Source organism: Balaenoptera borealis (assembly GCF_965194805.1).
Source record: "Balaenoptera borealis genome assembly, chromosome: 8".
NCBI classification, from domain to species: domain Eukaryota; kingdom Metazoa; phylum Chordata; class Mammalia; order Artiodactyla; family Balaenopteridae; genus Balaenoptera; species Balaenoptera borealis.
In genome coordinates, this window is record NC_138865.1 from 117,795,661 (window position 1) to 117,821,886 (window position 26,226).

General features: G+C 54.8%; 1 protein-coding gene and 1 long non-coding RNA gene across 16 annotated transcripts in view; one reads left to right on the top strand and one right to left on the bottom strand.

The window, feature by feature from the left end:
• The window catches only part of RAPGEF1 (Rap guanine nucleotide exchange factor 1), a 139,960-nt gene that overhangs the window by 10,568 nt on the left and 103,166 nt on the right, over nt 1–26,226 (bottom strand). For 11 of the 15 annotated variants that reach the window (XM_082400707.1, XM_082400705.1, XM_082400712.1 and 8 more), the window contains 5 exons: nt 13,768–14,040; nt 11,081–11,169; nt 5,460–5,568; nt 3,822–3,897; nt 881–965 (listed from right to left, as the gene is read on the bottom strand). In XM_082400707.1, the coding sequence (XP_082256833.1) occupies nt 881–965; nt 3,822–3,897; nt 5,460–5,568; nt 11,081–11,169; nt 13,768–14,040 (632 nt within the window). The remainder of the gene's footprint in view (nt 1–880; nt 966–3,821; nt 3,898–5,459; nt 5,569–11,080; nt 11,170–13,767; nt 14,041–26,226) is intronic. The other 4 variants (XM_082400703.1, XM_082400704.1, XM_082400700.1 and 1 more) reach the window with 1 other exon arrangement.
• LOC309632869 lies at nt 3,905–26,225 on the top strand. The gene is made up of 3 exons (XR_014247097.1): nt 3,905–4,895; nt 14,695–21,268; nt 26,109–26,225. It is a non-coding gene; the product is annotated as an uncharacterized lncRNA (long non-coding RNA).

The window sequence follows — 26,226 nt, forward strand, 5'->3', positions numbered from 1 at the left end:
CTGCACATGGGGGGGGGGGCCAGGGGATAGAGGAGGGCAGGAGGCAGAGGAGGCTCGGGCACACGGGAGGCGGTGGGAGAGCTGGGAGGACTCAGGACTTCTGCCCCAAGGGACAGCGGCTGTCCAGCAGATGGCAGTCACGGGCTGTGACGCAGGAGGACGCTGAGAGCAGGGACCCTGGGCTGGAACAGCAGCTCCTTAGCCTTGGCAGGATGGGCAGGTTTGGACCCGAGAAAGAGGCAATGGAAGTGTGTCCCTCCAGGCCTCGGGATCTTCCCTGGCCACTGCTGTGGGGAGTCGTATCTGAAAGGGTGAGCCCGTGGGGTAGATGTGGTCGAGGGGCCGGAGGCGACTGTGCTGTGGACGTGGAGTTTCCGTCCACTGCTGGGTCTGCCACCTGGGGGAGTGGCCGTGCCTGCCCCTGAGGTTGTTCTCTGGAGTCCTGATTCCCTCAAACCCTGCGCACTTCGTACCCATCACCCCTAATGCCCTGGGGCTCAGCTCCGCAAAGCTGCAGATGCCAGTGCCCTGGGTCTCCGCAGGGGCCTGCACACCCCCCCACCTCTCAGCGTGGGCCAGTTCTTTCTCATTCTTTCCCAGCATCACCCAGTGATCACAACTGCCATTTGGCAGCACCCTGTGTTCCAGGCACTTCCTATAACGTCACTCAGCCCTTTTACAGACGAGGGACGAGGCTCAGAGAAGCCTTGCCTGAGGTCCCAAAGCTGGGCCACGGCGGAGCTGGGCTGAGCACCTCCATCACTCCTGCCCGCAGCTCCCTGCGCGAGGGCTGTGTGGGCACGAAGCCCCCTCTCCCGGCTCCAGGAAGCTCTGTGCAGTGAGAGGTGTGGCGCCAGGGCTGAGGCACAGGCAAGGATATCTGTACTGCAGCTTCTTGATGAGCTCCTCAGGGGTGATGAAGGTCCTGTAAGTGGTCAAGAAGGCCTCACAGTACAACACCAGATCTGGAGGGAAGAGCAGTTGATTAGTGAGGCCTGCCACTGGCGCAGGGCACAGACAGGCAGTACACCTGCTGCAAGTACATGCCACCTCTGATTACACACTGAGAGCTTCTTGTTTGCCGGAAGACGACGATTCACAGAGTCTTAATCATCATGGGCATAGAGAATACAATTCAAACTCATCAGCAGGACTCTGAAGCTAAATCATAGGTAACACTTTAGGTGGCAGGGCCCAGGAACAAAAATCTTGGGAATTTCCACGTAGTGAGAGACCTAAGAAAAGGCCGAAGGGGCTCAGCCTGGCATGCTGCTGGACACTCAGGAGTGCAGGCTCTGGTGTCAGGGGAGGGCAGGGCCCACTGGGAGGAGCCCAGCCTGGAAGTCACGTGGGATTAGGGCTGGCAGCTCCCACCCAACGCCTCTCCTTCCCTTTGGAGGGGCTGGCTCTAGCCAGGGATTCCCAACCTTTCCACATTCACAACAGACCCATTTATTTATGGCTATGACACACCCTCCCCACTATGCAGTCTCCGACACTAAGGAAAAAAGAGAGGGCATGTTTTAAACGCAGGTCCCTGCTGGAGACAAATGACCTGGTCAGGCTTGTGAACTTCAGAGTTAGTCTGTGCTGGAGCTGAGGTTCGAGTCCTGATTCGGCTCCAAAGTCTGTGGTCCTCACCGTGAAGCTGAGCACATGCACACACATTATTTAAATGTTCTTTTCTGGACACAGACCACTTTCCCCCGTCTTCTCTCATTCCTCCCACAACTCATCGGGTGGAGGAACGTCAAGGACCCCGCTTCTCCGGCTGGGCAGCCCAGCCCTGCAGAGCCCTGGCCCCTGTCCCCGCCCCTGCTGCTCACCCCCTGGACAACGAGAGGAAAAGAAACACCGGAGCCTGCATCTGGGGCGTGCTCAGGTGACCCGGCTGGCGGAGCGGTGCCGTGAGGGAAGCTCACGGACAGGAGTTGCAGCAGGGGGCCAGCAGTGCTGGGCTCAGGCTCCTTCCTGGACCCCAAGCCCACCTAGCTTACTGTCAAATTTGGGCTTCTGTTCAAAGAGGGGCAAGGAAGCAGAGATGGGTCCAGGGGAGGGCAAGGCCCACTGGAAGAAGGGGTCCAAGGCTGCACCCCCTGAGCCACGGGGTCTCCGAGCCACTGGTGTGGTCTCTGGTCTGCAGGAAGCCACCTGCCCAAGGAGCTTGCCGTGTGGCCCAGGGCCTCTACCTCAACCGCCCATCCCAGGGACAAATGATTGGAGCCTCAAAATCTTTCCATTGATAAAACCGAGCGGAAGCCCCAGCGGGCAGCAGAGCCTCCTCTCCCAGGCACGGTCGGCACCGACTGGAAGGTCCTCGGGTTGCCCTGCCTACAGGGCTCCCTCTGGCCTTGGCCGCAGCCGGCTGCACCTGGCAGATCAGCAGTTTACTGCTCAGGGCTGAGAACTGGGGCCAGCTCCCACTTCAGCCTTTCACTACTGGACAAAAATGAGAGCTGTTTCTCATGCCAGGCTGAGGATGGAGCTCTGACCTGTCCGGCACGGAGGGTTTACTGAAGGCAGAGCAGGGGCTGTTCCTGGGGGATGTAAACAGATACTCCCTGAGTAATTCCTATGCGCCAACTCACTCAGTCTTCACACCCACTGGGCACTTTGAACCTCTCCACAAAGCTGAGTCAGCTGAGGCCGAGAAGGGACGTGCCCAGCAGTGGCCCAGCCTGAGAACGCACGGCCAGGATTCAAACTCAGAGTCTCCAGGACCGCACTCTTCCCGGGTCAGAAGAAACCCGGAGGGCAAAAGCGTGGCTGTGGTGAGTTTGTGGGAGCCATTTCTTCTATTTTTCAAATTTTCAGCAATGCAAACAATTATTTTTGTACTACTTTCATAATTTAAAAATTCCCAGAATCATCTGTGTAACATACTTTGGGATTATCTGCTGTAAAAACATAGGGACCAGGTTGTTTACAGAAATGAAATTGGTGGGTTAGGGTTTCATGACGGGGGTGTTTTAATTCCTACACACCTTACTTTAACATTGCTGTTCCATCATCTTTTTAATAATTTAAAAAACGTAAAAAGGAAGTGTGTGTGCGGGGAGAGGCCGGGCCCAGCTGCGGGGTGTGTGCACTGCAGGCCCCTCCCGCCTGACCAAGGTCACGGGCACCGGCCTTCCAGCCCCTCCTTTTCCTCCTCCTTCCAGAACACAACTTGGAAAGACAGCTCCTCTGCCAGCAGAGTCCACCCAACAGAAAACAGGCCCTGCTTTTCCAGCCCTCTCGAAGGATCAGGACGTGAAGGGGTGTCTCTGCGCTGAGAGTGGGGAACCCTGTCCTGTGCAGGGAACGCTGCTGGAAGACTGGATGCTCCTGACCGAACCTCTGCCCCAGGAAGCTCCCAGAGGGTAATAAAGGAAACCCAATCCAGCGGTCTGGAATAATATAATGGGCAAAATATAAGGAAAAGCGTAAAAAGCTACCCGCACATCAACGTAATCTTAGCACTATCGTTGGACGTGTCGCTACTCAAGGTACCGTCTGTGGAGCACCTACCAGGTGCCGGACTCTGCACCTGAAACTTGCCCCCTTGATGATCCTGGGGTCCTCACTACCCTGCACCACCAGAGGACACACTCTGAGGGGGTTGGGAAGCGGAGGGTCTGGCTCTGAATGCGGGTCACCTGTCCCCCATGTGGGCACTCCCTACGGTGACCCAGCAGCACCAGGACTGCTGTTCTGACCGGCTCAGGGCTGGAGGAGAGGAGAGGGCAGGGCAGTGGAGCCGAGCAATGTCTCGGTTCAGAGGGACCAGCCCCCTCCAGGGAGCTCTGGCACAGAGGCCACCGCGGCCGGCGCTGCCATACCTTTCCTGTCCGTCTCAGTAGCGTGGACCAGTAGGATGTCACCAGATCCTCCCCGGACGTCTGGTCCGTCGTCGCCCTGCAAAACCACAGCAAAGGAGGGCGTGAAGCAGAATGCAGCTGTAAGAAAGTCCGTTTAGGGAGCCACAAGCAGGGACGAGATGACAAAGACACGGTGTTGCAGAGACGCCAGGTCCTCTCTGCCCTGCCCTCCCTCACTCTGGGAGCAGCGTGGCCGGGCTGCAGAGGCCAGGTGCGCCCATCCAGCCCACCCACTGCATGGCACAGCGCTCTGAGGACACCACTGGCTCAGGGGGGCATGGCTCCAGTCAGTCTTTCCCTGGTCACCAGCCCACGGCTCAGGGCGGAAGAGGGGACGGAGGAAGCCGACGGGGAGGCAGGCAGGACCGGCACCGGCCCTTCCCAGGATGATGGTGGAGGCGGCAGACCACTTCCAGGTACGCACATGTTCCCAAAACTGCAGCAAGCTGCCCTAAATCTAAACCTGCTTCCTCAGGTGGAGGGAATCATTTGTCACATCACACGTTCTTCCAGGAGCCCTTCTTAGAGGAGTGAAAAGTGTCACAAAGATGCTCAATTATATCCGATGTTGCTTGCACTGACCGTGGCCTGCCAGTTAAGGGAAAAGTCTTATTTTCACATGAGCGAACTGAGGCTTTAACCCATAAACCTGGCCTGCAGCCACCAGCCCCATACGCTGTAATTCCGAAGGAGACCACGCCCCGCGAGCTTTCTCGTGTCTCTAGCTCTTGGAGATGCACCTGCCTCTCCAAAGCTTCAAGGTTTTTACGTTGGAAGTGTCTTGGATTTCCAGCTAAGACAGGGCAGCTCCGCCCAGGACCTGATCTTTCAGAAGAAATTTCTGGCCAGAGTCACGAAACATCATTCTCTCTGCAGAGGAGCCAGCCCTACCTTCCTGCTTCCTCTCTGCTGCAGCCTAGCCACGTGTGTGTAGAACACGGACGCCTCCTCGGCAGGGGTCAAGGCTACCACCGGGAGCCATTCCTCTGTGTCCCCAGAATCGCTCGGCAGCAGGGAGACGGGAGGCCCTCTCAGGTTAGCTCCTCTTACTGTGCCGGGTTTGGGCACCGTGTTTACCCATGAGGCTCTCCTGACAAGACATGGGACGGAGGCAGCCTCGGCGGCCAGGCCTGAAATTTCTTAATTAGCTGTGCTTCCCATGCTGACACTACACTGGGGTCATTCTGTCATTAACAACATAAAAATATCTTGCACTAGCGAGGGCTTATCACACACGGGCTCCGTGCTGAGCACCCTCGTGGATTTCCTTCTCACAACACCCTCCAGAGTCCTGTCATTTGGGGCTTAGAGAGGACATGTCACTTGCCCAAGATCACTCTCCAGAAGTGTCAGAGAAGGGGACAGCACACTTCCTCCTGGAAGTCACCCATGTGCCCAGGGTCTTAGAGCACCCACGGTGGCCCAGGCATGGGGCCAGGACGAACGGGATGCCAGAGCCCGCCGCCCAGGAGGGCCACCAGGGGGGGTCAGCACTCGGTTTGGGCCTTTCTGTTTGGGACACCGCCAGGTTCCCTTCTCAAAGCCCCCCACCCTCCTTCTGGGCCAGACCCTGCACGTGAAGGCCTGTGAGGAGCCCACCTCTTGCTTGAGCGTCAGCCTCGCCATGATCTCACTGTGGTCAATGAGGGACAGCTCGTCTACCTCCTCCTCCGACCGAGCCTCTGGAGCCTCTGGTGACTTCAGGGCCCTGGAGAGAGAAACGGTTTGCGTTGTGTCAACAGACCCTGAGCTCCACGGCTCCCGGGGGCCAAGGGAGCGTGGCCCCGTGCGCAGGGTCTGTGTGGCACAGCCGCTCCCCTGAACGAGTCCTCCCCGGACTGCGGCTCCAGCGAGAAGCCCAGACCCGCTTCCCACCCCTCCACAGGGGGCCCGGGGGGTGGACAAGAGGCCGGGATGCAGACTGGGTTTCTAGCTCTGCTCCTGCTAAGCTGTGTGACCTGGGGACAGTCCCTGCTCTCTCCGGACACTCCAGCAGTAAGTGGAAGGGATTAAGCACGCAGAGCAAGAAGGTTCCACTGAGCAATTTGAAAAAGTAATGGTCTCAGTCACCTGTGTCAAGGCCCACAGACTGCACGGACTGTCAGTACTCAAGGAGAGAATGGCAAAGGGCCAGCGGGACGGGGGAACGAGCCAGCATGATCTCAATGCCACCCCCAGGTCTTTCCCCAGGGCCACCTCTCTAGTGGACTGAAGAGGAGCACGAAGCAGGCCCTTGTCCGCGGGCGCCGCTGGACAGCAGCATGAGCAGGGGTCCAGCCGGAGCCAAGGGCAGGGAAGGCGTGAAGATGGGACAGGCAAGCTGGGAATGAAGCGCTGAGTAGGAGTTTGGGTGAAGGGGGAGGAGGAGAGAACCTCCAACAGACGAAGCACATGGGGAGCCTGCAGAGGGGGGACAGCAGGCAGATGGATGTGGGGCCTGCGGGCACCACGCTTTCCCCCAGCATTTTCTCCCATATTCCCATCATTCTCATGATTGATCCTGTGAGTTACTGACTGGCCTTGTGGTCGCAGGCTTCATTTTTAACCCTAAGCATCTGAGACATTAAAACCTGGACCTTTTGGGAATTCCCTGGCAGTCCAGGGAATTAGACTGTGATTAGACTCTGTGCTTTCACTGCTGAGGGCCTGGGTTCAATCCCTGGTTGGCGAACTAAGCTCCCACAAGCCACACGGTACGGGCGAAAAAACCCAAATCAAAACAAAACAAACAAACAGAACCCCCGGGCCTTCAGTAAGACAACACGGATGGGCCAGAGCAAAACCACGCGCAGTCCCGGGACGAAGACTCACTGCACGTCAGCGTCCGGTCTGTGGCCTGGCCTTCGTGGAAAGAGGACAACATCCCAGTGACCGCCCCTAGCCAGTCAGCGTGTGCACCCTTCTGCTTCTTGTGCAGGGGCCGCCTGAACGCTGAAAGATGGCACCCCTGGGTCCAGCGGAGCTAGAGCCCATGAGCTGCTGTTGTCTGGCACAGACGCCTCTGCTACTGCGTGATAGACTAGACAACCCATCACCCCATAACACTTGGGGAGACCTGAGCCTGGGCCACTGAATCAGACTCCGTGTGGACGGTACTGAGGGGCGGCCAGAGTAGGCTGGGCAGGCAGCCCTTGTCAACAGGCCCCTAGAGAATGCTTTCTATTTTTTTTCCTGTCTCTTGCTATTTTTACCACATCTTTAACCATTTATGTTTAGGCCTGACAATAGCAAGTGGGTATTGCTTAGCTCTGTACCCAGGACTCCAGAAGTAGCCGAACCTTAGCCTAAAGAGGGAGGAAAAGCTTGAATTTGTGGAGCATTTCACAAAGAAGGGGAAGTCAACATAAAGTCGCAGGTGGCAGGGCTGATTCACAGGTCCTGCACATTATCCTTTCTATGTGTGGACTGGAGAAATCTACTACATATTTCCAAACCTGGGCAGGTTTGACTCATGCTAATGTGGAAAATGTTACCAAAGATTAAAGAGACGTATGACTAAATGCAGAGATGACTCCTGATTGACCCTGGTTCCAAAAAATAAGCCTTATAAGACATATTAGGGAGAACTAGGGAAATGGAAGATCATTTGCATATCAGATAATGTGAAGAATTTATTAGTCTTCTTAGGTGCGATAATCATATTGTAATCAGGTAGGCATCTAAAATGTTTTAGGAGGCATGCTAAAATATTTAGGGGCTGAGTGTCATGTCTGTGACTTACTTTCAAATACACACTACATACAATTTACACACTATCTCTAGAAACTCACAATAAAAAGTTTGGTGGGGGGGAATCTTTTACACTCCTTTATTACATTTGAACTTGGAAGAGGCAGAAGGAAGGTTGGCCTAGGATTTGAGAAAGAAAACACTGTTGTGGGTAATTTGTAAGGTGAAGAGTATGCGTGGAGATGCTCAAGAAGCAGTGGCAGCCTGTGTGCCAGCAGGAAGGCTTATGAGGGGTGCAGTTATCAGTGATTTTTCTTATTTTCTTGTACGTTTCTATACTTTCCATGTTCTCTACCCTGAGCATGCATAATTTTGAGAATCAGAATAAAGGGAAGAGTGTACACACATATCTCAGAGATACTGTGGACTCGGTTCCCAGCCACTGCAATAAAGCAAATATCACAATAAGGTGATTCACATGAATTTTTTTCGTTTCCCAGTGCATATAAAAGGCATATTTATACTATACTGTAGTCTGTTAAGTGTGCAATAGCATTATGTCTAAAAAAACAGTAGGGACATCCCTGGTGGCGCAGTGGATAAGAATCCGCCTGCCAATGCAGGGGACACGGGTTCGAGCGCTGGTCCGGGAAGATCCCACATACCACGGAGCAACTAAGCCCGTGCGCCACAACTACTGAGCCTGCGCTCTAGAGCCCGCGAGACACAGCTTCTGAGCCTGAGCTCTAGAGCCTGCAAGCCACACCTACTGAAGCCCGCGTGCCTAAAGCCCGTGCTCCGCAACAAGAGAAGCCACTGCAATGAGAAGCCCGCGCACCGCAACCAAGAGTAGCCCCCCGCTCGCCGCAACTAGAGAAAGCCTGCACGCAGCAATGGAGACCCAATGCAGCCAAAAAAAATAAAAATTAAATCTTAAAAATCAATCAATCAATAAAAATTTAAAAAGTGTACATACACCTTAATTAAAAAATGCTTTATTGCTAAAAAAATGCTAACCCCCATCTGAGCCACTGGTGAGCTGTAATCTTTCTGGGGGTGGAGGGCCTGCCTCGATGCTGGCGGCTGCTGACCGATCAGGCTGGGGCTGCAGCGATTTCTTAAGACAAGACCGCAGTGGAGTCTGCCGCACCAACTGGCTCTTCTCTCACAAACACTTTTCTCTGGAGCAGGCGATGCTGTTTGCTAGCATTTTACTCACAGTGGAAATTCTTCCAAAATTGGAGTCAGTCCTCTCAAACCCTGCCGCTAATATTCTAAATCCTTTGTTGTCATTTCAATAATCTTCACCGCCTCTTCACGGGGAGTAGATTCCATCTCAAGACATCACTTCCTTTGCTCATCCATAAGAAGCAACTCCTCCTCTGTTACAGTTTTATCATGAGGTTGCAGCAATTCAGTCACATCTTCGGGCTCCACTTCTCATTCTAGTTCTCTTGCTATTTCTACCACATCTGCAGTGACTTTTTCCACTAAAGTCTTGAACCCCTCAAAGTCATCCAGGAAGGTTGGAATCAACTTCTTCCAAACTCTCGTTAACGTTGATATTTTGATCTCCTCCCATGAATCATGAATGTTCTTAATGGCATATAGAATGGTGAGTCCTTTCTGGAAGGGATTCAATTTACTTTGCCAGATCCATGAGAGGAATCACAAATTATGGTACTGATAGCCTTACAAAATGTATTTTTTAAGTAATAAGACTTGAGAGTTGAAATTCCTCCTTGATCCAGGGGCTGCAGAATGGATGTTGTGTTACCAGGCAAGGAAACAACACTGATCTCATTGTATATCATCTCCATCAGAGCTCTTGGGTCACCAGGTTCATTATCCATGAGCAGTACTATTTTTAAAAGAATCTTTTTTTCTGAGCAGTAGGTCTCAACAGTGGGCGTGAAATATTCAGTGAACCATGTTGTAAATGGATGTGCTGTCATCCGGGCTTTGTTGTTCCATTTACAGAGCACAGGCAGAGTAGATGTAGCATAATTCTTATGCGCCCTTGGATTCTGGGAATGGTAAATGAGCACTGACTTCAACTTAAAGTCGCCAGCTGCATTAGCCCCTAATGAGAGAGTCAGCCTGTCCTTTGAAGCCAGGCATTGACTTCTCCTCTCTGGCTATGAAAGTCCTGGTTGGTGTCTTCTTCCAATAGAATGCTGTTTCGTCTACATAGAAAATCTGTTGCGTAGTGTAGCACCTTCATGAACGATCTTAGCTAGATCTTCTGGATAACTTGCTGCAGCTTCTCCATCAGCACTTGCTGCTTCACCTGGCACTTCGACATTACGAGACGGCTTCTTTCCTTAAACCTCTTCAGCCAACGTGTGTCAGCTTCAAAATTTTCTTCTGCAGCTTCCTCGCCTCTCTCAACCTTCACAGAACTGAAGAGGGTTAGGACCTTGCTCTGGATGAGACTTTGGCTTAAGAGAACATTGGGCTGGTCTGATCGTCTATCCAGACTACTCGAACTTTCTCCATACCAGCAATAAGGCTGTTTTGCTTTCTTATCATTTGTGCGATCACTGGAGCAGCACTTTTAATTTTCTTCAAGAACTTTTCCTTTGCATTCACAACTTGGCTAACTGTTTGGTTGGTACAAGAGGTCTAGCTTTAGGCCTATCCTGGCTTTCAACATGCCCTCCTCACTAAGCTTCATTTCTAGCTTTTGATTTAAAGTGAGAGGGACTTCCCTGGTGGTTGAGAACCAGTGCAGTGGTTGAGAACCCGCCTGCCAATGCAGGGGACACGGGTTCGAGCCCTGGTCCGGGAAGATCCCACATGCCACGGAGCAACTAAGCCCATGCGCCACAACTACCGAGCCTGTGCTCTAGAGCCCGCGTGCTGCAACTACTGAAGCCTGCGTGCCTAGAGCCCATGCTCCGCAACGAGATGCCACCGCAATGAGAAGCCCGCACACCGCAACGAAGAGTAGTCCCCGCTCGCCACAACTAGAGGAAGCCCGCGCACAGTAATGAAGACACAACGCAGACAGAAAAAAATGTGAAAGAGATGTGTGACTCTTGCTTTCGTTTGAACACTTAGGGGCCATTGTGCAGTTATTAACTAGCTTAACTTCAATACTGTGTCTCAGGGAATAGGGAGGCCTGAGAGGGAGAGAGATGGGGGAACAGCCATTTGGTAGAGCAGTCAGAACACACACAACGTTTATCGATTGTTTGCCATCTTATACGGGCATGGTTTGTGGTGCCCCCAAACAATTACAATCGTAACCTCAAAGATCACTGATCGTCGTAACAAATATAATAATGAAAAAATGTGAAATCCTGGGAGAATTACCAGATACATGAAGTGAGCAAATGCGGTTGGAAAGATGACGCCTACAGACTTGCTTGATGCAGGGTTGCTACAAACCTTCACTTTGTAAAAAACACATCTGGCGCAGCGCAAGTGTAAACATAAAGCCCCAGCAGGCCTGGCGTGCTCGCCGCAGGGGCAGCTGGGGCAGCTCTCACTGGGCAGGCAGACGTGATGCTTTCCGGGCACCCGGCTCCACGTGGGTAACTTCCTACCTGTCCCCGCCGTCCCTGCTTTCCTTCCCAGGTGCACTGCCGGCCGACGAGGCGTCTCTGGGATGTCCGTCCTTCGACGCTGGTGATTCCTAAAAAGAGAAGGCAGTGCTGGGTGTGTGACAGGTGCCCCCGCCGGGCTGCTCTGCTTCCCAGCATTCCTGCCTGCAAGTGGCTTTTGAGTGCCAGTTCCTAAGGAACTTGAGATGTAAACACGTCAACCGTGACCGCGGTCCATTACACAGGAAGCACGGGCCCTCTTCAGACTAGCACCTTGCCTCTGGGGAGAGTGAGAGCACCACTACTTATAACCTCTGTCAGCTGCCGACCTAGAGGAAGCCATCCCAACCACCTCCTGGAAGAAAGGACCGTCACAGGAGCTACCGCTCAGCCAAGCTCCGCCAGGCGCTGCGCGTGCCTTTCCTCACCGGGCCCTGACCAACACCCTGCCTGCTGGCCGACATCACCACACCCGGTCACACGAAGAAACAGGGGCTGTGGGAAATGAAGGGCCCGGCCCCAGACCCCCGAGCTGGAAGGCTGTGGCCCTGGCCGCTACGCCCTGCAGGAGTGCAGCAGGCCTCCGCCAGCTTCCCAGTCACAGCACGCCCTCAGCACCCAAGGGCCTAGCTGCTCGAGTGCACAAAGGCAACCCCTCCCTCCTCCAGCAGCCTTGCTTCTTCCTAGGAACCTGGGCCCACCCACTCAATGACGACACGGCCCCCGGCATCCCTCGTCTGCCACCGAGGCCACGAGAGAACGGGGTGGGGTGGGGGGAGTGTGAAGATGCGGAACGTCCTCACGGAGGGCACTGCAGCACCTCACGGGGCCACAGGTGGAGGGGAGAGCTCTGCAAGGCCAGCCTGGAATGGACTCCATGGGCAGAGGCTGAATTGGACGACGGTGGGGGAGGTCACCAGAGGGGACAGGTGAGGTGGGAACACCAGGCGAGAAACAGCTTAGCTCCCAAGGACGGGGCTGAACCCACTGGAGTGAAAATTCCACAGTGTTCTACAACGTGCTAATACCTGAAGTGGGGCTTGCCTCATGTGGATATCTAGGTGCTATGGGGGCCCCCTTAGGGGGCCATCCTCACGAGAGTGACCACGCTTTTAATGGACTGGGCCCTTGAGCTGACCCCTGAGGAGGATGGAGTCCACATGGCACCTCCCCTCCAGGGACTCGGCCCCCCTCTCAGGATGGTGGCGAGAATTAGTTTTGAAGGTTTTGCAGTTGCTCATGTTTTGCTGCAGCAAAACCTGGAAAGCTGACTGCCTAACAGAACTGCTGTACCTTGACTGTCTGCCTCTGGGAGGGCAGTAAAACAAGGGCAACCACGATAGGAGGGAGGCCTGGTGGACTCACCAGGTTCCTTGGAAGCAGGGACTGTAGGCGTGGAGCTTGTTGGGTGGGAGGGGGATGTCGGCTTGGAAGGCTCAGTGTGGGAAAGAGGAGTCCCTGCCTCTGGGGGAGGGACAGAAGACGGGCCCCAACACCAGAAGATGGGGTAGAAAGAAATCCCTGAGAGCAACCGGACACGTGGCCAGGGCCAAGGCCAGGCTGCTCCCGTGATCTCCAGACGGCCCACCGGCCAGGCTGGAGGAGCAGTACACCGCTGAAGCGAAAGCAAAGGAGGCTCCGCTGGAAGCCCTGTCCTCTCCCCGCGGAGCCGAGCCGGCCCCCGGCTGGGCTGCTGGTGACCAGGAGGCTCAGCCAGACAGAAGCAGGGCCCGACCCCTGCCAGGCTAGGCCGCAGGCACAAGGCAGCCCGCGGTTACTTACTCCTCGCTGCTCTGGCCAGAGGCATACAGACTGACGGATTCACCCTCACTGGCGCGTTCGCTCTGGGGGAGACAGGACGAGAGGAAACGCACATGTGACGGCCCCCCGCCATGGGGCTGGCCCTGGCCAGGACGCTCCTTTCACCAGGAGGAGAGGATGGCAGCGGCGGCATGCCCTCTGTTCTCCGGGGACGCCTTCCCAGGGTCGGGAAACAAAGCTGCTTCTGCCACCTCCTGCCTCTGTCAGAGGGGACCCACGTTTCCTGCTGGAGCTTCCCCAGAGGCGTCAAGGGCCACTCAAGCTGTCCTGGGGGAGGCGTACTCCTCCCCACTCTGCCGTGCTGGGGCCAAACATGGAGGGAGAGAGGCAACACGTCAAGACAGCTCCAGGCCGGAGCACTGGCTGCACGTGCCTGCGCTTGCCCTGCCCCCTCCCTGTCCGTGTCCCCGCCCACGTGCACGGCAGCACTTCCCTGTACCCGGGCGAAGCGCTGCGGCCCATCTCGAAGCACAGCAAAGAGGCCCTCCACCCTCAGCACCTCGGCAACTAAACACGCAACTGCCTTCTGAGCTGTCGCAGATCTCTGCACCTTTCTCTAGAAACAACCAATCACACAGAAAACCAGTAGCATTTGCTATCTTATGCTTATGACAACCTGTTGTCTCTAAATGGTCACTAACCCATTTGTGGAAAATCAGATCCCTAGTTTGATGGGAACTTTGCAGAGAAGGTTCATTTTCTGTTCTGGAAACAGACGGGCTACGGTTTCACCTGGTGACCTGTGCACCCCTCAGTCCAGCCACGCCGCGACTGGCCCACGCCAGCAACAGACTTGACCGCTCGTGAGGGCGGAGGCTTTCTCAGAAGGCGCAGCCCCATGGGGAGGCGTGTGTGTGTTGAGTTCTCACCGAAGGCGTCTGGGGCGAGTCAGTGAAAGAGGTTTCGGAAGGAAGGCAGACAGTGTTCCCATGAAAGCTGCTCTCCTGAGAAGATGAGAGAGGCCCGTCCAGGGTGCTGGGAGGTGGACTGGCTACGGTTGGCACCGCTAAGTCAGAGCTCTGAGACTGGTGCACAGGTGGGAAATGTGGAGAGGAAGAGGAGGTAGACGGGAGGAAAGGCTGGACGGAAGCTTGGCTGTGAGGCACGAAATCCTGCGAGTAGGACCTAAACACAGATTTATACTACAGAATCAGAGTGGAACACAGACACGAACACGAGAGGATGGGAAGAAGAAAACAGACAAAAGAAAAAGTAATTAGATTAACTCAGCTGAGCCGTGACAGGCCGTTCACAGTCATTCTAACCAGGACCACCACTCAGGCCAAACCACCCCCGTGCTCCTCTGGCCTGAGGTCCCCCCACCCTGGCACGGGTCCCTTGAGAAGGGCCTGAAGACCGACCAGTGCTGTCCTCAGTGTCTAAGGGGCAGTGTCTACCCTGTCCTCAGGGGCAGGACGCGGGTAGCCCCAAAGGAGAGCAAGCCGCCCCCCACTGTATGGGGGCCCCGTCCTCTTTGTCAGAAAATTAAACCCACGCAACCCCATCTATGCCTCTTGTCCTTCCAGGAACCTGGTGGCTAAATTCAGTGCGTGTAGGCAGACACCTGGTCATGTTTACTTATTTTGATGTTTTTGGTTGAATCTCTCTGGTTTTATTCCTTGGAAGTCAAACACTGCAGCCTTTTAAATGTTGTAATCACTTCAAATCCCTTTGGAAGGGAAGGGCATAAGCCTTAAAAAATGGTTGAAAGAACTGTGCTACCAAAATGCTAAAAATTTCTGAATTCATTTCCCTTTCTGCCTAACCTGTTTTCTTTCTTTTTTTAACAAATGAAGTGCGATGCCTCTGACGCCACCTGAGAACCGCCAGGCTACGCTCTTCGAGAGATTCTCATCGTGGGAGAAAGGCCTGAGGTCAGGCGGGGGCGTGACAGCAGATGCCCACAGCTCCTAGGAGCCAGCGAGCGCACTCGGGCCTGGGCTCTGCTGCGGCAGGAGGGATGGAGGAGCTTTGGGACAAGAATCCCATAGTGTCATCATGTCCTGCAAAGGGTTTGCCGACACCTGCCAAACGGGGAGGAGCGTGAGGCAGGGCCTGAATCTGAAGTCCCTGCCAGGCTCACTTCCCACCCCAGGTGCTGGAACTTGACAACAGCCCGCCCAGCACAAACAGGCACACTGCTCACTCAAATGTCCTTTGCATTTTGGCATAGGATTTCTGAAACCCACGGACAAGAAGGAGGAAGAAGAAGAAATGAAGTTTTAAACTAACCAGAGGTCAAAGCCACTCCTACCCTTAGGTGTTTTTGCGAAGCTACATGCTTACAGGTTAACTGGACGGAGAGCTGCTGCCACTCAAGGGACAGGCACAGCCTCCCTCTGCCCCCTGCTGCCCGCCCTGCCCTCCTAGGCTGTGCAGATCAGTCTAGAGCTCCTCCCCCCTCCTTGGTGAGGCCAAGGCCCTCTCACCCCATGAGCCCCACTGGCTGCTGGTTTAGATCAGACCCCGGATACTGCCTGGGAACCGACTCGTCTTTACACATTTTATTCCCCATCTAACTCACAAACTCAAGGTCGACCCTTGGACACAGGCAGGTGAATTAGTGGAAGTGCTGTACCGACACTGAAGGCTTAGATTCCTACTGGTTCCGATTTGTCCACATCCCTTCTTTTGAGAGAAGCTGGGGGTGGTGGACCCCTGGCTCGGCTGCTCTCCCCCCGAGGGCTGTGGGGCCTGAGCGTCCACAGTGCCCTCCCCCGGCAGGTGCCATGTTTCACCTGACCTCTCAGGGCAGCCATCCAGGCCTGGCCTTGCTGGGGATGGCAGACGGGTGACGGGTTTGGCTTTGGGGACTCTCCATTTCACCTCTGGAGGATGTTCCCCTCACAGTGAGGCTCTCTCACTGGCTGGAAAGGTGCGCAGAGAAGACCTTGAGGGAAATGCATCAGCTGAGGGATGGAGGGATGGGATGGCCCAGTCCTGGGAGGCCAGCCTGTTTTGGGCAGTGGCTGAGGCCTCACGCAGGAGCCCGGTCCCCAGGCCTGTCAGATGCTCGCTCCCAGCACGCAGGTGCTGCTATGAGATGTGCTAACAGATACCTCTCCCTTGGTCATGACTCCATCTAGTTTACGATTCATGGTCAATGCTGCTATGGTCGGGATGTCTGCGTCCCCCCAAATTCTTATGTTGAAATCCTAACCCCCAGGGATGATGGGATCTGTGCCACAGAAAAGAGGCTCCAGGGGGATGCCTCACCCTTCTGCCACGTGAGGACAACGAAAAATCTGTGACCAGGAAGAGGGCCCTCACCTAACCATGCTGGCACCCTGATCTTGGACTTCCAGCCTCCAGAACTGTGAGAAATAAACTTGTTATTATAACCATCCAGACTCTGGTATTCTGTTACAGCAGCCTGAACGAAGTAAGGCAAATGCCAGCTCTGGAGTCCTGACACGTCCTCACTGACGCCCCCCTCTTGTCCATGCCCCATGTTGAGCACTTTAGTGGGCCCTGCAGTAACCAAGCACCCACTTACACACACACACGCACGCAGTGCCTTTTCTGGGAGGCAGAACAATTGCCTAGAGGGCACATTCTCTAGTCACATAGACCTGGGCTTGGGTCCTGGGCTCTCTCTCTACCTGTGTGACCTTGGGCAGGTGAAGTAAGTTCTCGAGCCTCAGTCTCTTCCTCTTTAAAATGGCGATGAAAACAACAGTTCTTCTCTTACGGGGTCTCTGTGTGGATTTACTGAGACGCCCCCTAAGTCCTGCTGTGTGACAAGCAATCGATGTCAGCTAGCCTCTCCTGCCCTCCAAAATACCCTCAGGAACTCCTCTAAAAACAGAGCCAAGGCATTTAATTAATTAATTCAATACATATTTACTGAATGAGGGAATACTTAGGAATAGATTCTAACGTTATTAACTAAAGTGCCTAGAATATCACCTGACTCAGCAGAGCATCGACTGCGGGTGTGGACAGTACTGGACAAGCTTCCCTCGCTGTGCAGGTGCGGGTCCGAAGTGGGAGGCGGGGGAGGCCACCAAGGGTGCGGACTGCAGGGGAGGGGGCGGCCGCCAAGGAAAAGGGAAGGAAGATGCGCATCTCTTGGACAAAGCGTCCAGGCCGCCCCGCCCGCCAGCCCGCCCTCCGCAACAAGGCTGCAGCAGCTCTGGTATTCAAGCTACGCAGTCCTGCTGGGACAGGAGCCAAGCCTGAAAATCACCTTCCAGTGGGCGGGGAGACGCGGTCCCTCGGGCTGCCCTGCACACTCGTTCCCATACCGGTCAACAAGCCCGGTCTCCACTGACTCCCAGAGAAATGTTTCCAGGCCCTTTAAGATCATACTTATTCACACGGGCAGGGAGAAAGCAGGGCTGGCCGCTGAGCAGAAACACCCCTGCACCACAGCCTGGAGTTTATTTTAGGATCTGGCTGGTGCCCGGATTTGCTGCTGTGCTCCGCGGCAGGAATTTTTATTTATAGCCAGAGTAAGACTGTTTGGGCTGAGGAGGAGTTTATAACACGAGGGGCTGCCTGTCTGGAGACGGCAGATTTCTGCAGAAGATCTAGGCGTGCTGGAGCAAGTTGCTGGGGAGGAGAGCAGTCAGGAGAGGGGGCACATGGCCCCCACACCAGCCCTGATCACACAATCAAAGCGCCAGCAAGAACCATCTCATGATGATGACGACGACGACGACAGCTATTCTTACAGAGTACTTCCTGCTGGTCAGGTGAGGTGCTAAAGGTTTTACCTGAATCACCTCGTTTACTCCGCATGAAGTGCTGTTATGATCCTTATTACAAGGATGGAGAAACGGGCTGGAAGGGGAAGCCACGTACCTAGTAACACGTGGCTCGGCTCAGCAGAGACGGTGCTGGGGCGGCCATCTCACACTCAGGGAGCGCCCTGGGCACGTGACAGGCCCTAAGCGCGCGGTCCCGCAGCTCTGCAGAATCCTGCCGGCTCACTCCACTCGGAGATCTCCTGAGGGGTGACCAGCCTGCGAAAGGCAGTGAGCCACGGCTTGATATACCAGCCGGGGACGCAGCGAAAAGATCTGCCCTCATGAGAGACACAGGAGCCAGCACCCCACTCTTTTGAAAACATACACCTGAAAGAACCGCCGAGAGAGTCTTCTGGGTATAAAGGATGAGGGAGGCTGATGTGATGTGTGGCCAGTCACATGCTAAAAAGCAAAGCCACCTGAAGCTGGCCAGTCACCGGTTTTCAGTGCCACTTCCTTTCCATCATATCCTGGCATGAAAAACGACTAGGGACAGGCCCTGTGTTGTGTTGGCAAGAAAACAGGAAAGCAGATCTTCACATGAAAAATTCTGATTCCTCAATATGACAGACGTTCCGTTTAATTCCGTTGATTAGCAGAAAGCTGGGGGAGCCAGAGGGGGGAGCCAGACGGGGCAGCCAGCGAGCCAGCAGCTGAGAGCTGGAGCCACAGGCCAGAGGATCTTGACTGGTATACAGCTACTCCACGGTGACTTGGGTTCCAAGCTTTGGAGAACGTTCAGCTCTACCGATCATGGGGAACACGCGCTCATCGGAGTGAATGGACGTATTGCCGCGGGCAAGTGTTTGGAAGTATAGAGAATTCCAGAGATCAGTCATTACTGTATCCTCTTGGCTCAAGCAAGGCTTATGACTTCATTGTTTTTGGACGCTACTTAGCAAAACAGATAAGCTACTGGACAGCTTGTTTGGGGGCTTAAATTTTTATCCATCATTTGTGAGAAAACATATTCAAGGGAAGGTGCTTTTCTAGGGTGGTTTGGGCTTCCTTCCCCTATGGAGAGCCAGTGGAAACCACAGCCCAGGGCCAGTCCTGGGCTCTGAGGATGCTTCTTTCAACCAGGGCCTGCGAGTGTTGACACAATATGGGTGTCAGTTATTTCTCTTGGAAGGAAGTAAAGCTTTTAGCCGCTGCAAAACACACACGTCCATGATTTCCTGGGGAGGAATCTCCTGGAAAGAACTACATCAGATTTGGTTCTTAGATGGGACGTGACCATTCCTCGGTCACCAGGAAGGACCCTTGATAACGGTCCTTGTCACTCCATGTGGCAAACTGGCTGGAAGACTGCTCGTCTCCTCTCTCCTTCCTGGTCCCAGTTAATTATGTGTTTACGAAAGCCATCCTTCGGGTCTATCCTAGGTCCAGAGGGAACTTCCTTCTTTGATGCGCTTCTGTTAATTTATAACAACTACATGTTAGATAATGTCCAAAGATGAGTTTCTGAAGCCAAGAGGCAGATTCTGAGGCCAATGCCGCAAGCCTCTGCACTTGCGATTTCCCTGCTCAAGGCGAGGCCAGACACTGTTGTTGGTCCCATCACGTGAACAATGAGACGGCGCTCAGCTCACCCAAGAAAGGCAACATCAGCATCATGCTGGATTCAAAACACACCTTCTCTCTTTCTGCACAAACTTCTTGGTGGAGTCTATTTTTTAAACTCATTTCAAAATTCCAATCTGTAATTTTATAACAAAGGATGTAAAAGAACAAAAATGTTCTGCTCAGGAGAATTTTAGGACAGATATAATAGAAATTTACTATGTTTCTTCTCATGTTCCATATTTTTGCAAGCTGAATCACAAGATCTTCCTTGAAAACACTACATTTTTGGCCCATGGTTTTGTGGCTAATTATATTCTTGTAAGAACCTCCAATATGTTTTAGGATGCTCTGTATATTCATTAAATATTAACCTTAATAATATCAACTCTTCATAAGAAAATTCAGTATAGATTCCAAAATGATCTGAACTTAGTTCTAGAAATCTGACTCAACTATTTTTTACTCAGTTTGGATTTAAACAGCACGACAAGGGCTCTAACTTATACTTATCTTTAGCACTATGTAGAGCCTGTAGCTACACTCTGTGTCAGAACACACAGGACAAAAGCACGCCTCTCAACGTCTAGCCCGTGCATGGGCTTTTCTTTCTACTGAGCCTCATTGGGTCTCAATGCTTACTGGCCATTAAGCAATTCATAAACGTCAACTTGACACTGTATTTCACAGGATGGGGATCTGGATTCTAACCCTAGCTCTGACTTAAAACTCTGATCAAATGGTTCAGCTTCTCTATTCTGGTGCCTCCATCTCCAGAACAGGGGTAAACATTCCGTCACAGAGCAGGAAGGAAGGGCCCTTGACAAGTCGACAAGCAGCTTGACAACATGAATGTAAAGGCAACTGTCAATGCAGGAACAGCACCCTTAGGGTTCACGTCACACAGGACCTTCACGAGGACCAGGGGCTCCTTTTGGTACCTGACCAGTCGACTGTCACGGACTGAGTCAGATGTACACGTGCAGTGAGGGGCTGCAGGGAAGTTCCTGTGTGTGAAGCAGCCTGCGGGCGCTGACCATCCACAATGCCGTGAGCACCAACAACAGAGTCAGGGAGTCTTCAGAAGGAGGGGCAGAAACAGCTGGCTGGAGCGGCTGCTGCCGCAAGGATCCCCAAGCCCCGGTCCTGCTTCTGGGCTATGACCAGTCCCGCTTCCTCGCTCGGCCCTTGCTGTCCACGGCAGGTGCGCCAGGCTCTCTCCTGGACTCAGGCGGTGACCATCTCCTCCAGGGCGGGGGCTCGGCACGGAGCCGGGCTTCTACCGCCCCCTGCGGGCAGCAGAAACGCGGCGGGTGTTTGGCTGCCCGTGCCTCCTGCCTCAAGGCCGTGTCTAGGCTCGGAGGGGCAGTGAACTTGGGCGTCACACTTCAGGGAAGCGACGGCCACACAAGCACCCCGGGTCACTGAGGAAGGGCGGAAAAGCACAGGGTGAACTTCCCAGAGGAGCCAAATCATATTTCAAGGGCCCAGCAGACAAGAAGTGCCTGTGAATCTCTCAGGCCAGAGAGCCAGCAGCCAGAGCCTCCTGGGTCAGCAGAGAAGGAAGAAGAGGAAGAAAGAGGGTTCTCGGCCACAGCCTGGGATCAGTGCCTCTGATTCATGGGAACAGAGAGGCTCTCCCGTGATGAGTCCGCTCAGGTTGTTCTGATGAAATGCTCGGAAGCAGGAAAAGACGGCCGGGATGGTCGGGTGCGGGCGAGCTGGACGCCTCCCTGTCACCGCTCCCAGTCAGGTCAGCGTCACAGAGCACCTGCGACTCGCTGCTGGGCCCTGACCCAGGTACAAGGTGCAAGAACATAAAAAGCCCAGTCCTTACTCGCAGAGAAAAAGAGCCTGAACATTGCAGAAGAAAGAAAAACCACCCAATGCGGCAATACCGAGATAATTCCTCCCTTTTTACTGAATGCCAGTGTGCATCTTGCACTACATTACGCTCTTTATGTGGGTTTTCCCTTTAATCCTCCCGACAACTTCACGCCCCCAGTGACAGAGGAGGAAGCGGAGCTGGGGTGGTATGCTCAGGTCCATGCAGCAAGTAAGGAGACAGCCTGGTGGGGAAGGGATTGGGGGAAGTGGGGAAGGGACTGGGGGAAGTGGGGAAGGGACTGGGGGAAGTGGGGAAGGGACTGGGGTAAGTGGGGAAGGGATTGGGGGAAGTGGGGAAGGGACTGGGGGAAGTGGGGAAGGGACTGGGGGAAGTGGGGAAGGGACTGGGGGAAGTGGGGAAGGGACTGGGGGAAGTGGGAAAGGGCCGGGGCAGAGGAGAGAAGCCCGGGGGTGGGGTGGGAGGGGGGCAGGCAGTGATGAGGAGCCGGGGCAGGAGAAAGCGGAGGGAAGGCGGGGCCCGGGACAGGTGGGCGGACGGGCCGGCCAGGCCTCGGAAGGCCTGGCTCTGCAGGGACGGGGTGACACTTCAGTCTGCCTGTGCTGCTTTGTGGGGAAGGAGGGTGGCCGGCTGTGGCGGCAAGGCTGGAAAGGAGGCCACGGTGGCCACACCGGGGGCAGCGATGGGGTGGAGAGAAGGACCAGCGTGGGGTGGGCGACGGGCCGGGCCACAGGGCTTGCTGACTGGGCGTGCACGTGCCCCGTGAAAACGAGGTGTGTACGTGGGGCTGGGGGGACACGATGAGCTCAGTTCTCGCCTGGGCAACTCAGTGGACAGGGGGAACACGCACGGAAATCACCGGGACGGGGGGCCGAGGGCTTTGGCCCGTCCCGCGCGGCAGGCGTGTGTGTGGGGGGGTGGATCCCTAATCCCAGGGGGCCCAGAGTCTAGCGAGGAGACGCCGGCACCCGCCCACTACGCTCTGTGGTTTGGCCCCCAAGAATGGGGCAGAGCCTGAGAGTCCACGGCTTCCGGGCACCTGAGTGGCCCCCGGGCTGCCTGGGCCGCAGCAGGTCGCAGAGGGGTCCGCAGAGACTCCCTGGCGGGCGGCAGCACGGCCCTGGCTTGCCCGATGCCGATGGCACCGGGGCTGCTCTGCAGGAAAGCCCGCAGAGTCGGGCAGGCCGACGGAACAACGCCCCCCAGGAGAGGTCAGCTTGGAGACACACCTGCCCGTCCCTGGGCCCCAGTGCTGCCCACGGACACTCCCTCTTCTCTCAGAGTGAGTTCTCTCTAAGCAGGGCAGGAACCGTAAGGAGAAGGTGGCATCAGGAAGAAACAAGAGGCAGGCACGGGAGGCAGGAACACATTTTTCCCAGCAGGAGGGCACATGCTGTGCTGTGCCGAGCGGCCGGCCCCCTCGTGACTCCAGCCCACAATCCCTTTCTCACCCGGCTCCGTCCTCTCTGCTTTCCCGTCTCCTCCCCCTTCCCCGTCCGGCCTCCAGACCTGTCAGGGTGCCCCGGTCTCCGGGATGCCTGTGACGGGAGGTCGAGGAGGGGGCCGGACAGAGCGAGTCTCCCCCGGGTGGGCCCTGAAGGGCACGCGTGCTGCGGCACAAGAGCCTGCGCCCAGCCCTCAGAGGGTCACTGTCAGCGGCTCCACACGTCTCCCCCCTTTAGACTGAAGCCCTCAACATGACACACCCTTGACTTTGTTACACGAAAGATTTTTAAAAACAGATGACAGTTATTATGGGTATTTCTGAAGTTCTTCTTAAAACCTGGGTCTTCTAGTAGTTTTACTTCTCCAGAATCATTTCGGAAGCCAAGATGGTAAAGAAAGTATTTCAACAGATTCCTAGCACCCAGATAGATCTCTTGGTGATAGTAAATATCAGTTGGCAAAGAAAGGATGTACCAGAAAATAGTTCAGGAGATGGCGGAAAGTGATTTTTCTAACGTTGCCGTTGCGATACCTGGAGGGCACTGGCAACCCCAACAGTTACTGACAGACTCTCAGTAACACCTTGGTCAAGGGTAAGGTGAATATGGACCCAACCCAAAACTTTCAAGATTGGCACCACTAGGGTTCAGAATGACAGAAAACGCAAGCCAGAGGAGGGAGATGGTGAGGAACCAGCACGTGGGACTTCAGTGTGGGGGGAAGGGCTGGTGCTGGAGGGCCGAGAAGCGGGTGGAGGTGGAAGGCGGGCAGGAGCACGGGCTCGGCCGCAGTGAGAACAGGGCAGGCAGCCCAGGGGCTACAAGTGATGGAGGAGAATCCAGGGACAGGAGCAGACGCCAGCACCACGTCTGAGAGCTGTTTCTAAGAGGGCCCGTCACTCAAACCCTTACCAGTGTCACCAAGGGGCAGGCCCATTGCAAGGCCCGGCAGAATCAGAACAGGAACGAGGGCGTCGGCCTCCCAGCCCGGGGGAGGCTGCACCTAGCTCTCCACGTCATTCTGGCCTCACGGTCACTCATCGTTGCCCTCAACACCTTCTCCTATCAAACTGGTCTTAATACCCTGGACACCACACGCCAGTCCGGCTGCGCGTCTCCTAGGATCGCAGCGCGTGGCGGGAAGGAGGGGGGAGTCTGCGGGCTTGGGGGCTAAGCAGGCCCAGCCGGAGACCGCGAAGAGGAGGGTGGGCGCCAGGCAGGGACGGGGGCAGGAACGCGTCTGGCGGACAAGTGGGGAAAGAGCTCGAGACGGGGCCTGAGGCCCAGAGGGCCACGCCCAGAAGGGAGCAGCTCGGGGGGCAAGCTGGTCTGGGCGAAGAGGCAAGACACGTGGAAGGGCTGGCCGCTGCCGCTACCCTCCAGCCCGCTCGCCCAGGACCTCAGTCCCGCGTGCTTATACTGGAGACAACCTTCCAGAGTGTACGCCAGGCCTTCCCGGCCTCATGTTCAGGCAGGGCCCTCGGTGTGAGCAACTCTGACTAGACTTCCCTGACCTTTATCTCCCTGAGATCCTAACTGTCCTTCACACCACCACTCAAGCGCCCCTTCCCCACGAAGCGCTGCCTGACGCTGTCCTCGCTCCGCAGACCATCTGCGACTCTCACGCTGTTACTCGCACTCTGCCCGGGCCCGAGTCTCCTTTATGCTCAACTTATTCTGCCTACTCAATTGCAAGGGCTTCTCAAGGATGATGGGGCCATCCTACTCGCTCTGGATCCTTCTTGCTGCCTGACCCGCACTAGGGGAGGCTCCGTGCTTATTGGATTAAACTTATCCTGGGATCCTGGGAAGAGTGAACAAGAATGCTTTTTCAGCACCTACTTCATTTTATGTTGATCAAGGCAGGTTTACTGCTCTACAATTCCCTTGGCAAGGTTTTCAGTCTTCCTGTTACATGGCAGAAGTAACAGGTCACTGGACCAAGAACTGTGTGAGGTGTCTTCAGATTTGGCACCTGTTGTATTCCTACGAGGCAGCCCTTGGGAATTCCATGCTGGACTGACGACACGGGCCTAGGGACATTCGGGAATAAAGGGCTGCTCTGAGAGCATGTCAAAGCCCTCTGTCTGGGGCTCATCTTCCAACGTAGTAGAGAATATACGAAGAATACGCTGGTATTACACTAAATCATTTCTCCGGGGTTTCAGCATTTCAAATGTCAAGTGTTGCATACATTTAGGCCATTACTAACAGCTCTTGAGGCCTGGAGGGACTTTCCTTTAAGTGAAATAAAGCACCTTTCTTAGCTCACTCCCCTCAGGCTCCTTTGTGGAGCTGCCGCTGAGAACACAACATTTCTGCTGCAAGATGCCGTAAGACTCCCCTACATGCCAGGGGTGAAAACCATGACGTACTCATACCCAAACTTAATTAAAATGCCCTCAAATCTTCTTTAATTCTCTAGTAAACAGTCCAATGCATTGACAGTCTTCTACCCCAAACTACTCAAAAGGGATATTGTAGACACTCTTAGGAAAACTCACACTTACTTTCTGTTCACAGAGGGGGAAAAACTGTCAAGAGCTGGGATTGTCTACAGGCCAAGTTTTGCAAGATTTGTGAAAGGAGCTTGCCAGAGGTGCACGCTGAGGAAACAGAGGGCGTCTGTGCGGCAGGGCAGGGCTGGGTGGGGGTGGGGCGAGTGGTGTTTAGCCTTTCTACAGCACGTATGCTTGGCGCAGGCTCTACAAAGCTAGGCCCTAGCACTGAAGGGAGGACTGCGTCCCAAGGGCCTCACAACGGGCAGGCCCAGCTTAAACCGGGCGCTGGATGGCTCCCAAATACGGAAACCGGACAAGACCACACTGGGAACCCAAGCTTGGAGAGGTCTCCAAAAGTCACCAGGTCAACCTCGTCATTCACAGAGGGAAAGGTAAGTGCAAGCAGGTTAAGCCACTTGCCCAAGCTCTCCTGTACAGAATTAGAGCAGAGCCCAGACCAGAATCCAGAACTCTAAGAGAAAGAGCAATAGTAATAAACTTTCTAAGCTTACTACGTGCCTGGAAGTCTCCTATGATTTTACTTAATCCTCCCATTCACGAACTATTGTAAGAAGCAAGGAAAAGTACAATCCCAAAGGACAGAAATTGAGGCCTGGGGAGGATACACCGATTTTAAGTGGAGCCCAAAGGTGCCCCCTTGCCAAGTTCTTTCCCCTGACATCCAGAGTTTCACTGGAACAGATTAATTGGGTCAGCACAGCAACACTACTAAGCTGTGTCCTAGGCAATGACAAACAGTTACTGTTGTTTTAAGCCACAAGGTTTTGGGGTGGTATGTTACGTAGCAAGGGTTAGCAAAAGCTAACTGATACAGCTCCCAAACTCAAACTCCGTCATGCCGGGTATAACCTGCTCTCCGGGGCTTTGCTTCCTACGTGAGGACTACTCCTTTTTAAACACAGAGCACCACAGGGCTGACCCCAGGCCCAGTGTGAGCAATGGAATAAAAAGGCCAAAACATCCCTGCCCGTTTATGCCTGGGTGATGGCGTTCCAAGCGTGGCCGCTCACGTTCCCCGCCCCACCCGCTCCCACAGTCCTTCGGGCCACAGCCAGCCAACCACGCGTACCCTTTCCCATCTAGTGCCGGGGCCTGCGGAGAGACAGAGCCGGCGCTGGGCAGCAGCACACACGGCGGGAGGCAGGAGCGACAAGGGAGAGATCTCGCTCCCCAGTTTCCCAGTAGCGAGCAGCAGGGAGCG